Raw genomic sequence first — 15,138 nt, 5'->3', positions numbered from 1 at the left:
GGATTATGTAATCTTTCCCATTCATTTCTATTGATTTTAGTTATGATAAAATTCATCAGTGTGCCTGGGTACGCTCAGGCTGAAAGGCTCTGGTTGACACACACAAAAAAAGGAAAGGAAAAAAAATTCAACAGAGTTGTAATAGGATGAATGCAATTTTAGAATAGGATTGCAAGGATACAGAAGTTGTGCCCTAAAGCCTCCAGCAACAAATTAATACAAATAATTCTGGCAGTCTCATAAAATTACATCTGTCTATGCAGAGATTCACTTTTGAGATAAAACTACAAAATTCCAAGCTAAAAGAATTAACATGTCCGTGTCATTAAAAATATAATTTGTGAAAATATTTTTAAACTTTTTTTAACTTCCCAGTAATCAAAGTTATTTCTCTGACTGCAAGTAACATCAAAATGCCAGCAAATGGACCATTTTAATCAGTTTTATTGATTCATGCTTTCAGTTCTTATTCAGTTAAAAACAAGGCACATTAAATACACCCTCTTATTGCTCTATAAATGCATGCAGCTCATTCTGTATATCAAAAGTAATAAATAATGGCGATAAAACACCAAGACAGTTATAAAAATGACAATCCAGCCTCAAACATAGTATTTAACAGTCCAATCTAGAACAATAATCCAACACAATACATAAAAGTGCCACATATGAAAACATGCAGTGTGCATATCCAGTCTAGGACCGGGCTTATATTTGATATTCTTTAAAAACAGAGTCATTTTTTTAACACCCTAAAAAGGGTTGACATAATGCAAAACAGTGCAAGTTAAGAGTGTCACTGACTTCAATATTAGTACATTTATATGCCAAAAATTTTTTCAAATACATAAAAAAGGAAGTAAGATCAGTGATCAGTCTTACAATATGTTTATTAAAGAATGAAATTTTTGTTGTACAAAAGAGGAAGCTACATATTTTGAAAAAAGACAAAACAAAGCTAGAGTAGAGCGAAAGACTGGGCATGCATTTCATAGTAGAAATCCCAAAGTTACTCAGTATAAACAGAGGGCAAGAATATTGCAAATAGCATGATGGATGTGCAGCAGACAACCTTGACTTAACAAGTAATCCAGCATTATCATTGTGGTTAAGACTGTGGTAGGGGCTATATAAAGGAGCATCTAACACTCCACCACAGATGGGGGGGTTCCTTCACCTGAACCCCTGTGGAGGCTCTTGAAATAAATCATTTGATAAGACAATCTTTCCCTCCAACCTAATACAATCATCTAATGCCACATTTATATTAAAAGACAAAAAAAATTACTCATTTGCACTTAGAATGCATTTTAAAGGGGCTTATCCCCCTATTTCTTGACTCCTTTTCTGAAATCGTGTACAAAGGATGTACAGGTTTAATTAAGAACATACAGAAAAATGAGGGGGTGCTTTATTCACAGTAAGATTTGGAATCAGCTCATTTCTAAGATGAGTCTCTGGGATTGGTGAAAGAGCGTATGTTTTAGAATTAGCAGATTTTAAGCAAAAGCAGATATGCTCAAAAGAAAAAAAGTGTACTTTTCTTTGTCCTTAAAGGAACTTCATTCATAGCAAAAGCGTGTACAAACCAGGCCTGAGAGAGAGAAAGAGAGAGAGAGAGAGCGCGCGCAAATGTACAATATTGTGGTACTTTATCTGAGATGGTCTAAAAGACAGCTCTTCTACCGACTGTCAGTGGGTTCTAAACAGTGACATTTTATCATCTGTCTTGATAGAAAATTACTAAATTACAAAGCCCATGCTCCCATTTATTAAAATAAAATAAGATAAAAGCCAGCATAAAGAAAGAAAAAATTCACAGTGATCCCTGGGAGCATCACTAGCTCTGTTTGGGTTCCCCTTCAGGAAGTGCGAGTCTAAACTCCATGTAAAAACACAAAGAATGAAGATGTGATCTTTCCCTGTAGTCTCTATTATTTGGAGGAGGTGGGGGAAGTGGGGGCGGGGTTCTTAGGTGAGTGACTCTCCAGTGTTTCTATTATGACATACAGATTCATATGCCACTTGAGTGAGGCACAACAATATTCTACTGTCTTGACATAAATAGAAATAACAGCACAAAAGGACCTGACCAGTTTAAAAAACTAAGACCTCAAGTGTGCTCAATGGCAACCTTCCATTCGATGAAGGGTTACATTTCCTATTCTCTACACCTTACCTCCAAACATAAAAATAGGTAGCTAACTTCACCAGGAGGAAGCACAATGAATAAATAATTCAGATGACTGGTTAAAATGCTACCAAAAATGTTGCAAAAGTATATCAATTCACCTTTTAAATTTGTTTAATTCAGCGCAGATTTATTTTTGGTTTTGTTTTTGTGCCTCTATGTGTCTCGAGGCAGGGTGTAGTGGGGGCTTTTCTGTTTTCTTTTTGGTTGATTGAGAATGTTGGAGGGGAAAGGCTTTAAGCAACCAAATGACCTTGAATATTGCAGTGTTTTACCTTTCTACAGACAGTTAAAGTTAACTAAACGCTACTTGTTTATTTTATATCTGTTTATAAATACTCCCCCCAAATGATGCAATTAACTAGGCAACATAGCATGTCTGACAATATCACATGATCCAAGATTTATTTAGGATTTTGGGGGATTGAAAAATGTGTTATCATAGGTAATTCTATAACATGGTTTTAATTCCTTAAATTCATTATACTCTAAAGATTTGAGAAATTTAGTCTCATCCTATTATATCCAACTTGCCACTTAAATGCTGATTTTAAAGTAAGAAAAGCAGATATTTCTGGCAACTATAATAGTCAAAGAAAAACCAGCAAGGGGGGTGGGGGGCGGTGGGAATGAATCGCTGAAATGAACCTATCACTGTAACTCTCAGCAAATGTCACTGCTATCCTTATCTTATACCTGTGATTCTGGTAGCTTTCAGAATTTTTCCTTGAGTCTTGCTCCTGTTAAGATCTAAACTATTTTTTCTCCTTCCAGTTTTGCCAGTCATGCTCTAGATATAAAATTATGCAATATTGTTTGGATAAGGAAGGCAGACAAACCAGAGAGGAGGCTGACGAGTCTCCAGAAGCACTTCAACAGTTTGCTCGATTTCTTTTAAGAAGTAACTGTCTACAAGCTTAATGTCCAGAGTTTTGTGCATGTCACAAAATTTTCCCAGCTTCTTTTTTTCAGTCTCTGTCAAAATATTCTGCCTCTAGAACTGATTTAGAATAAATGAATAAACAAACAAAAAGGGAGCATGTCCAGTCAAATAGATCACAAAATGAATGCAAAACATTAAATCAGTGTGCATTGAAAATGAGGGAAAAAAAGATAAAATACACTTTTTAGAAGCTAGATTGAATGGGAAATACAAATAAAGGATATACACCAACATCCATCCTAAAACTTTGGAATGTTTCCTAATGTTTAAAAAAAAAAAAAAAAAAAGGCAGCTATCCATATCCACTATTCTGGAGTGGTGTTAAGTCATCTCTGGTTGTTACATGACGCTTTGTTGTTCCTACATTTGTTGACTGTGGATTTACTGCTCAGACTCACAAGCCTCCACAACTTCGGTCCACTGGAATGGGAACTCTTCTATCAAGGTTTTCCTCTGCAGTTTTCATTAGTATAGCAAGCCGGCTCCCTGATACCCTTCCTTTTTGAATAGCACTCATCAGCTGTAAAAGAAAATAGGCAACAGAGTCAGAAGGCAGGCCAGCTTCCTCCCACATTTTGTTATCCTGCAGCAGGCAGAGGTAATCAAGAGCTCCATCAAAAAGCATAGCAAGTCCTACAGTACAAACAGGAAGAACCCATATTTTTGAACATGTCATAATGGGGAAAAGGTGCAGCTATTTTCACCACTGCTCCAAAAACTACATCCATCTAGCATAGTAGTCTACCTTGAATTGCAGATCGAATGCACCACCTTTTGTTCCCTCATGTGTTCAGGTCACACTTTTTTCTTTTTTTAGCAACCCAAATATTGGATCTCTAATTCCATTTAAAAATCTTAAAAAGGAATCTCAGGGATTTAAGAAAGACAAACCATGACCTATATTTAACTACTCTTTTTTAGTGTTACTGTACTTGACAACTTCCGAGTCCCTTAAATCCAAATTCCTTAAAGACTTTTTAAAGTAATTTACATCTAAGTACTTGAAAATGGACCCAGCGATCTACCTTAAGAATTAAGAGCACTCCACGGCCCAGATTTTAGCTAATTCATTTTTATCCAATGGATAAAACCAGAATTAGTCTTGAAATTACATGCAGTCAGCAGGCAAAGGCCTTTAATCTGGAAGGCACTTTGCAATTATGAGCATGGGGATTTTTTTTTTTTCCTTTTCAAGCTGATGTGGTTTTAACCATTTGCTTTTCTCAATCTCACTTTTCCAATTTTCTTTATTTTAAAAAGAATTGACCTAGTCATTCATCAGAAATATATAGTGATCCTCAAAATGTTTAGGGTTTTAGCTTTTAGCCTACATAGATACATTTCTTTAAAATGGCATCTGCCAAGGGGCTGGATCAGAATTGCATGACCTTATTAAAAGCTGTTTCACAAGCTATTGCTGATTAGAGATGGACTCCTACATGCAGAAGTGTCATTAGAGCCGAAAAATAAAGTCATGTCACCACACAGGATTCTTCCATGAGGATCACTGAAAAACCAGGTCTATGTTCAAAAAGGTGTTTAATGGGGTAAATTTAAGCTTTCAATCTTCAGAAAAGGAAAATATTTTATTTAAAAAAAAAACCTGAAAATGTACTTTCCATGTGACAAATGATGTCACGGAAGGAACGCTGACATCTAAAGACAGAACAATTTATTGTTCATCGCTTTGCCTCTGATTTCATGAAGACCTTCAAAGTTTATCAGAGCTTACAAAACTGATAGAACTAGTTCTTTTTTTCTTTACCCATAAACATTATGTGATGAACCCAGTTTTCCTTAAACATTACATTTATTTTTGAAAACATATTGAAAGAAAAAAAGTAACAGTTGAGTATTTCATGAGAAATATGCTCAGCATTTCTTAAGTTGAAAATTACACTGTGTATTTGCACTTAGAAACATGAATAGTCCCTTTTATTTAGAACTGTACAAGACATTCTCAATTATTAAAAAACTACAATAAAAAACCTGCAGATGGTTTAAATTATTTTCTGAGTTTAACTCTACTGCACTCAAGAAAATTACTTAAAATCCCAACCACACAACATAGCCATAAAATTAGATTCTTGCTATTTCTAAAACCCCAGGTCTTTCAACCCTTAAAGCTGTTGTTTATTTACAATAAACATGAAATGAAGCAGAAGCTATTTCTTTGAAGAAAATTTTTTTAAAATCCAGAGACAAATAATATTCTCAAGGAAAAAAAAAAAAAACCAGACAAAAGATGTATTAAACAGTTTGTAATTCCCAAGTATAAATTTTAAACTCATTTTAAAATGCACGTTTAGTTGAACAGTAAGCTAAAGAACTAAACATTCTTTTTTGTAATGCTGGACACAACCTGTGAAAATTTTCTGCATTTAGATTCAACAATGCTCTTATCTGCAGCTCATCTCCAGAGAGACAATTACCATTTCCTTTGCCTTGATCTTGTTTGTTTAACTTGACACAGTGAAGAAAGGGCTGACATTGACCAAAATCCCCAGCATTAATTTATTTCATGTTCAGCATTCATCATTGCCATGGTGCAGGCAAGACCTGGCATTCATTTGAAATACCTGCCCACGAAACACTGCAGAAAAAACCTGACTGCTTGGAAACCAATACATTCTTCATATGATCAGAGTCCTATGGACAGCTACAAATAATGTATGGGTTTGTTGAATTTCTTTCTTTTAAGGAAATTTTAAGGAATGATGCGTGGCATCCAGTTTCAAATTAAAGTAACAAAATTTATTCCCTTCATGGTTACAATTAAATTGAGTTTTGGTAAGTGGAAACAGAATTGCTTGAATTAAACAATCTTGACCCCAGAATACAGGTTTCCTTTCATTTGCTTTTCCAATTTTTTATAATGTAAGAATAAAATAATCGTGTTCTCAAGTGAATATGACTCTCAGATAATACAACCATAACTTTTTCATCCATAAGAAAAATTACTTTCTACATTAGAAATATTGCGTTGCCTCTCTAAAAGCAGGCAGAGTGGTTCACAGTGGTATTCCATGGCATTCTTTATAAAACCTACTTCTAATTCATTCCTTTGAGCAACAATTAATTTGAATTTAATGTAAATTACCCAACATACAGGATGTGTCTTACAAAAGGAAAGAAGAACATGGACCCTTAGAACCTTTCTTCGGGAAAGATGTATCAACTGTTGCTAGCTTCAAGCTTTCATCTTTTTCTCTCTCAGGCAGAAGGGACACCAATAGGGGCTTAAAAATCCATTACTGAACATCCTTTGACAAACAAAAAATAATTGTTTACTTTCACCACTACTCACCTGCAAAAATTCATTGAGTTCAACTTGTCCATTTTTGTTCAAATCTACTTCATTCAGAATTTCATGTAGTGTATTTTCATCCATTTGGACATTGATACTCTAAATTTAAAAAAAAAAAAAAAACAGAGGAGAAGAGGTCAAGTTAAAAATAATGCATACCAGTTTGTTAATGCTACCAATCTTTCAAAAATTAAAAGAAATATTACTTTAGAAAGTACTAGATAAGAAAAAATTCTAATATTATTTTTATATTTTGCTGTCAAAGATACTGAACCAAAAAATATTATTACCTCTAACACACGCTGAACATCAACAATGGTAATAAAGCCTTTTTGGTCTGCATCAAATTTATGAAATCTCTTCTTATACCTGGAACACAACATGGAATGATGAAAAAAATATATTTAAGCAGATGAAGAAGAGAGATAGATAGAAACTTATTAGAATTACCTGTCAATGTCTGAAGGCAGGAGGCTAATTTCAGAGCGATCTGTTAGCTGTTCTGATCGAGATTTATAGCCCATTTCATAATACAGAAACTTCCTGGCTGTTTCAAGTTCTTCCTAAAACACAGACACACAAATTTCACAGATATATGGAAAGAATTAATACTTGAATTTTTACTCCTTTTCCTTCTTTTGGTCTTCTAAAAAGAGACTCATCCTCTGAACGGCACATTTATTTTTATTTCTTCCAGTTTTGTTGAAGTATAATTTGCATTCATTAAAATTCATTTATGTTAGGTACACAATTTGGCATACATGCTATGAAGATCAAGATACAGAACACAGCTATCACTCTAAAAAGCCTTCTCATACATATTTGTGGGTGATCCCTTCACCTAGCCTCTGTCCCAGGCAACCACTGACCTGCTTTCTGTCATTGGTGTTGCCTTTTCTAGAATTTTACATAAAAGGGTTCATGTGGCAAGGGTTTACCTAGTTTTTTGTGTTTACCTACTTTCACACAGCATGATTCTGAGATTCATTCATTCTACTGCATGTTTTATTATTTTGCTTCTTTTGACTGCTAAGTATTCTCCCACAATATTGATTAGCAAAATCTACAATGCTGTATCTCTGTGATTTCGTATTTAAAAGCTATTAAAAGTGAAGATGCCCAGGACCTGAACAACTGCTAGCATGAAGTGCCCAAGACAGATGTCATGGGACTAGTTACTCTGAGATGTTGTCACTACAATACTAAAAGTTGTGCGGAAATTACAGAGTTGTAAGAGGAAACAAGCTGTCCCAAATACTCTTTCTGATTTCAATTCCCAGCCTCAACTTAAGCTATTACTGAGAATACTGACTTTCTCAGTTTTCATCATGCCACTTCTCCTATTAAGAACACTCAAAATGACTTTGTACTGCTCATAATTATCTTTTCTCCCTTTTACACACACGCACACACACCCCACCACTCCATGTACTGCTCAATTCCATTGATCTGAGCTTGCGCATATGACTTCTTTGGCCAACATGAATGGATGTGATATATGGTATTTTTGAGTTAAAGCTTTAAAAGCAACTGCACAGTTTCACTTAGACTGTTGTTCCTGAGTCATGAGAAGGGCATAAATCAGAGATCAGAATCCAGTCAGGAATACCAAGAAGAGTCCCAGCAACTAACAATGTGCTTTTATGAAGTATGAGTGGAAAATAAGTATTTACCATGTTTCCTATATAGTATAACCTAGGAAAGCTGACTAGTAGGACTCCTAGACTCCCCATCAAAGGATTTACTAAATCAATGGTTCTCAAATTCTGGTCTGCATCACAGTGCCAGTGTGGAGGAAAACAAAGGAAATGAAATAATGACACACACACACACTTGTATGAAATGTGTTTATATGTTTTTGTTTATGTCAATGACAAATCCCTCTAAGCATATTTGTTGGGAAGACCTTTTTTTCCCCAAGATTATAAAACTCTCCACATTGCTCCAAATTCTCCACATTTCCTTTTCAACATTTTCCTCCAAAAATGGAAGTATGAGATTTCCGCCTAAAGAGGGACTATAGCCATAGAGAAATAACTCAATGCCACAAAAAAGTAGCCCCTATTGGAAAGATTCCACTTGCTGAAAAGTTTTATGTTGAGATTAATCCACCTTTTTGCAATTCCCCCAATTTCTCATGGACTGGCAAAACTTCCTCAGAGTGATGTCTTCTTAAAGTCTAATGTTTTTTCTTTCCCATATCACAGCATAACAAATATTTACAGATATGATCATGTGTTTTCCTCCTTATAAACTCCTCCTCTGCATAAGATGTGATTTCAAATCCTTATACTACTTTGGACAATTTCTTTCAGAACACTATTGGTCTGTCACATAGCACAATTTTTAGAACAAACCCAATTATCTAACAGAGATCTGGCAAGTACAGAAGGGAGTAACTATCACCTTCATCAATTCCGAGATGTAATTTCATTAATGCAGCTTAAGACTGCAATTGCATTTAGGGGCAGCCGTGATCCACTGGTAAATGCTATGCATTCACTATTAACAAAAACTGTATTTCTTTTCTGCATGTGCTACTGTAAGCATTGTCAAATCTATGTTGAATGGATGGAGTTGTTTTTCTATCTAATGTAAGATTTGCCATTTACCTCTATTAAATTATACCTAATGACATTTCACCCATTGCTTCAATTTGTTATCAAACATCCACTCTCCCTTCAGTTTCTGGCTATTGGTACACCAAAGAGGCACACCATCAATACTGTATTCTAAGCACCTGAACCAAAGTTTCCTAGGTCAAGACTCAGGACAGAGTCCTTATGACCTGCTACCAGAGGTCTCTGCTGTGGCCAACAGTGCTCATTTGAATAGTTACAAATCTATCAGTTTTAGAAAGATATCACTTGGGGTTTCATAAAATGCTTTGTGGAATCCAAATACATTATGTCTATGACGTTTCTCTAATCTAACAATCTTGTTGCTATTTCTGAAAAGAAAATGAGATATATGAAATGATCTTCTTCAAAATGGCTTTCACGAGCTTCAGTGATCACTACTTGCTAAATGCCGGTAAAACAAACTTAAAATGGTACAATCAAAAAAACGACCTAATATCAATGCTAAAATCACAGATTTCTAGGTTACCAAATATATCTTTCTCTTGTCTCCCTTTATGGCACTTATATTTGCCCACCTTTGTATTTCTAATTCTGATCCTATTTGCCACAATATTTTAAAGTGCAATAATATTTAAATAACCCCACCTGCAAATTTTACCCTTTGGTGTAATTTTTCTGGGCCGGCATACAAGCCCATTCAGATCAGTCCCCTATTTAAGTATCTTTTTCATCTTACCAGTATTTGTTTTGCTCTTTTTACACACACAGAAAAATCACTCCCCTTCATAAACACACACACACACACACACACACACACACACACACACACACAGAGAGAGAGAGAGAGAGAGAGAGAGAGAGAGAGAGATTTGTATTATATGGAGTCTCCCTTTTCTCCAGGATCTGAGAATATGGAACCAGTCACCTTAAACAATACAGACTTTACTTGAATTCATTTCAATTTTTCAATTTTTTCATTTTAAAGTTATTCTTGGTATCTTTAGCATTTTTATCGACACTCAGCCAATTCCTGACACTACTTATATACATCTACATTATTTCTGGGTACTCTTTCAACAAGTATTGAGCACTTGTCTTCCATCTGTTTTACACTTGGTGTTTCTCAACTTGCTTTCTTCAGAGTCACTCCATTTCTTCATTTACTTCTCATTATTCCTCCTCATAGAAGTCAACTTTTGAAAGAATTACTTTCAATGAGACTGACTCAATCAAATTAGGTGGTCTCTTCTTCAAAGTCTCTCAATATAACATATGTTTTGTCTGAAGGTTATAAAGGCGACCTTACCAAATACTACAACAGCACTTCCCCAAATACATCCTAAGCAAGACTAGTCTCCCTCCTCTCATTCAACCTGTACACAAAGTGAGTATTGGGTTTGTTGTCAATGAGTCCCCTTATAGAAACTGACAATGCATATAAGCATTTCTAAAGACACTTAATCTGACTGAAGAAAATCTTTACAGTTTTAATTCAGAATTTTCCAAACTCTTTTAACCATTTTAAATTTTCCAAACTCATTTATTTTCCAAACTCTTTTATCCTTTCACTATATTAATTTATACTTTTAAATATATATACTATACATACAGTGTCATGTTCTATAAATGCCCCCCACCAACTCTGTCAATCCCTGACTCCCCTAGACAACCTCTTCCTGTCTATTCTGTTTTCCCAAGTTGGTTGGATTTGGTTTTGAGTATCAGTTCCTCTAAATCTTTCTCTAAATTTTGGAAAAATATACATACATTTCTGAGGTACATATGTGTTGTAACCACCTGAAGAGATTTCGAGATCCCTGAAACAATGAGCTATTTATTATTCCTCTAAAATATCTGCTATAATGTTCAGTATACAAGTCACTCATTAAGTATTGACTGATAAAAACAACCACAATTCATCTACAGAGTGTTATTTATCACCTTGTTCCTCTTTCACTTTTGCAGGTTAAATAATCCCAATGCTTTTAACCTTTTCTCAGAAGTCCAGCTTTCTAACCTTTAATTCTTTTTTTTTTTTTTCCTTCTCCTTTGTTCTCTCTAGACTGTGCAAAGCTCTCATTAACACTTCTATGTCTCAGATACTGTGTAATAACTTTAGGTCTTTTATTTCTGTTACTTTGTTTGGGGGAGGGGGAGAACAGGAGAATATTTCTGAAGATATAAAATCTGCTCATAAAATTTGAACTGAGTGAAACTAGTTTCCTCAGGAGGCCTGAATACAACCAGTTTACAGGAATTTCTTCCTCCTTTCTACCTCCCACAGCCTAAATTCCTGGCACAGCATATCTTCCTGCATATTCAAATCTTCCTAACCATAACTTCTGCAGGAACACATTATCCCCAATGCTTCTATATGGTAGATATGATTGGCAGTAGCACAGGAGTAAGTTTCTCTTGTGCTGTCTCTACATAGCTTTAGTTGATCAACCAAAACTGAAAGTGGAAGAGAGATAAGCCACTCATGCCCATGCAGAGGCAACAGGGCAGGGTGGGGAAAGTTTAGATTCTAGGTCAGAGAGCTACTTTTCAGTCCCAGTTCCACAATTTTCTAGTTGTGTGAACACTGACCATGACTAGAACTTGCTTATTCAACTATAAAATGGGAGTAAAGGTTATCCCTGAAAGGGCTGTGATTAGGATTAAGGATCTTTCTCAATGAGTGATTTTCATCATCGGTATACTACATGCACTGTACTACAATTACTAGAGGAGAATTAAATGAGTTAGAAATAAAATGCAGGATCATGGTTTTGTCCCTGAAGATTCTGCCTCTGATAGTCTATAAAGTAAAAGCCTCAAAATCTGTCCTTTCTCGGGGCCACCCTGGTGGTGCAAGGGGTTAAGACACAGCACTATGAAGCTACCCGCAGCCACTGTAGCACAAGTTCAACCCCTGGCCAGGGAGGAGACCCACATGGCGCAGCAGACCTCTCCTGGCTCACCCGCTGCTCCCCTCAGCAGTGTATTTCAGTCGGTCTGCCTGTTCTGCTCCCCGCTCTGTCTCTGGTGAACCCTCTCACCCCCCACACCTCTGGCCTTACCCCAGTACTTGTATGTATAAATAGATAAATCTTTAAAAAAAAAAAATCTGTCCTTTCTCACTGTGTTTTCCAAGGGATTCTGAGATGCATCCATATTTGCAAATCTACACCAGAATGAGTCAGAATCTATGCCTAGTCCTTCCTTACCCTTCAGTATATGACACATATGCCCAATAATGTTAATTTACTCATGCAACAGACATTTATATACTGCCTTCTATATGCTGGGCACTGAGGGAAAAGAAGGAAAGAGGAAAGGAGGCAAAGAGGGAAGGAGGAGGGAGGCAGGAGGGAAAAGGGAGAGAAGAAGAAATCTCCTCCTTTGCGGAGTTTATTTTCTGGGGGAGAAGCAGACAATATATACATAAACAACTAAGTACATGGTATAGAGCAACTAGTATAGATGTTAAAGAGAAATATAAAGTAGAGAAAATGGGGGAAATGCCATTTGGATAGTATGCTGAGGGGAGTGTGCTTTGCAACCGAAGTCAGGTGAGAAAGGCCTGCCTGCAGAGAGGCCAGTTTGAAGTGAAGTAGTAGGTTAGAGTAACTGGTAGGGAACAGAATTCCTAGCAGAAGGATCAGCGGGTCTTGAATAAGGAATAGTGATTCTACAAGGATGGTTTAACATCAGAAAATCAATCAACGTTATCCAACACATCAACAAAAAGAAATATAAAAACCATATGATAATATCAATAGATGCTGAGAAAGCTTTCGACAAAGTGCAACACCCATTCATGATAAAAGCCCTTGAAATTCTTGGGATACAAGGAACATACCTCAACATCATAAAGGCCATCTATGACAAGCCAACAGCCAGTATCATTCTCAATGGTGAAAAGCTGAAAGCAATTCCATTAAGATCTGGAACAAGACAAGGATGTCCACTCTCACCACTGCTTTTCAATATAATACTGGAAGTCCTAGCCAGAGCAATAAAACAAGAGAAAGACATACAAGGAATCCAGATAGGAAAAGAAGAAGTCAAACTATCACTATTTGCAGATGATATGACAATATACATAGAGAACCCCAAAAACTCCACAGAAAAACTAATTCAACTCATCAATCAGTTCAGTAAAGTGGCAGGATACAAAATCAACACACAAAAGTCAGTAGCCTTCCTATACACAAACAATAAATCTGAAGAAGAAATCAAAAAAACCATCCCTTTTTTTATTGAAACCAAAAAAATCAAATATTTGGGAATAAATCTAACAAAAGAGGTAAAGGACCTATACAAAGAAAACTATAAAACACTGTTAAAAGAAATAGAAGAAGACACAAAGAAATGGAAAGACATCCCCTGCTCATGGATTGGAAGAATAAACATTATTAAAATGGCCATCCTTCCAAAAGCAATATACAGATTCAATGCTATTCCAATAAAAATTTCAATGTCATTCTTCAAAGAAATAGAACAATTATTGATGAAATTCATATGGAATCACAAAAAAACCCGAATAGCCAAAGCTCTCCTGAAAAAAAAAGAAGGGAATGGAGGCATCACACTCCCAGACTTCAAACTATACTACAAAGCCATAATCATCAAAACTGCATGGTATTGGAACAAGAACAGACATACAGACCAATGGAATCGAATAGAAAATCCAGAAATAAACCCACAGATTTATGGTCAACTAATCTTTGACAAAGGAGCAAAGACTATGCATTGGAGCAAAGAAAGTTTGTTCAATAAATGGTGCTGGGAAAACTGGGTCGCTACATGCAAAAGAATGAAGCTTGACCACTACCTCACACCATACACAAAAATCAACTCAAAATGGATTAAAGAACAAGACATAAGACCTGAAACCATAAAATATATAGAAGGAAATATAGGCGAAACACTACGTGATTTGCACATCAAAGACATCTTTACAGACACATCACCCAAAGCAGTGATAGTGAAGGCAAAGATAAACAGCTGGGACTACATCAAATTAAAGAGCTTCTACACAGCAAAAGAGACAATAACAAAAACAAAGAAAAACCCCACCAACTGGGAGAACATTTTTGCACCCAACACTAATGATAAAGGACTGATCACAAAAATCTGCAAAGAGCTGATGAGACTCAACAACAACAAAGAAAATAATCCAGGGCCTCCCCGGTGGCGCAGCGGTTGAGCGCTGGGTTGCGAAGCTGCCCGCGGCCTCTGCAGCGCCGGTTCAATCCCCGGCTGCTCCCCGGCCACCGGAGGAGGGTCCCACATGGTGCGCAGACCTCTCCTGCCGCCCGCTGCTCCCCTCAGCAGTGTACTTCGGTCCTTCTGCCTACTCTGCTCCCCGCTCTGGCTCTGGTGAATTCTCTCACCCTCCTGCGCTTCTGACTGTACCCAGTGCATGTATAAAACAAAACAAACAAACAAGCAAACAAATAAATAAAGAAAAACATGCCTCTATAAAAAAAAAAAGAAAATAATCCAGTCAAAAAATGGGCAGAAGAGCTAAAAAGAAATTTCTCTGAAGAGGAAATGCAAATGGCCAACAGGCATATGAAAAAATGTTCAACATCACTTGTCATCAGGGAAATGCAAATCAAAACTACCATGAGATACCATCTTACAAATGGCACATATTAAAAAAACTAGCAACAACAAATGTTGGCGAGGGTGTGGAGAAAAAGGAACTCTCCTGCACTGTTGGTGGGAGTGCAAACTAGTCCAACCACTGTGGAGAGCTGTGTGGAGATTTCTGGACCTACTAAACATAGAGCTTCCATATGATCCAGCAATTCCACTCCTAGGTATTTACCCAAAGGACACAGAAACATCAATTCCAAAGAGCACCTGCACCCCTATGTTTATAGCAGCACTGTTTACAATAGCTAAGCTTTGGAAACAACCCAAATGCCCAAAAATAGATGACTGGATCAAGAAGATGTGGTACATATATACCATGGAATATTACTCAGCATTCAAAAAAGATAAACACATGCAATTTGCAGCAACATGGATGGCGCTGGAAGGGATCATGCTCAGCGAAATAAGCCAAAAAGAAAAAGAAAAATACCGGATGGTCTCACTCATAGCAGGAATCTAGAAAACT

General features: G+C 36.4%; 1 protein-coding gene across 3 annotated transcripts in view; it reads right to left on the bottom strand.

The window, feature by feature from the left end:
- Positions 1 to 396: 396 nt before the first annotated feature.
- GPD2 (glycerol-3-phosphate dehydrogenase 2) overlaps positions 397 to 15,138 on the bottom strand; it is a 138,261-nt gene continuing 123,519 nt past the window's right edge. For all 3 annotated transcript variants that reach the window (XM_037523355.2, XM_037523354.2, XM_037523357.2), the window contains exons 14-17: positions 6,892 to 7,004; positions 6,732 to 6,810; positions 6,442 to 6,540; positions 397 to 3,654 (exon numbers count right to left, since the gene is read on the bottom strand). In XM_037523355.2, coding sequence (XP_037379252.1) covers positions 3,529 to 3,654; positions 6,442 to 6,540; positions 6,732 to 6,810; positions 6,892 to 7,004 — 417 coding nt within the window. In that variant the 3' untranslated portion in view covers positions 397 to 3,528. The remainder of the gene's footprint in view (positions 3,655 to 6,441; positions 6,541 to 6,731; positions 6,811 to 6,891; positions 7,005 to 15,138) is intronic.

This window comes from Talpa occidentalis, unplaced genomic scaffold (genome assembly GCF_014898055.3).
Source record: "Talpa occidentalis isolate TD23 unplaced genomic scaffold, MPIMG_talOcc4v2.1 talOcc4.3, whole genome shotgun sequence".
Lineage (NCBI taxonomy): Eukaryota > Metazoa > Chordata > Mammalia > Eulipotyphla > Talpidae > Talpa > Talpa occidentalis.
The sequence above is the reverse complement of the archived record's forward strand: the minus strand, read 5'-3'. Positions and strand labels throughout refer to the sequence as shown.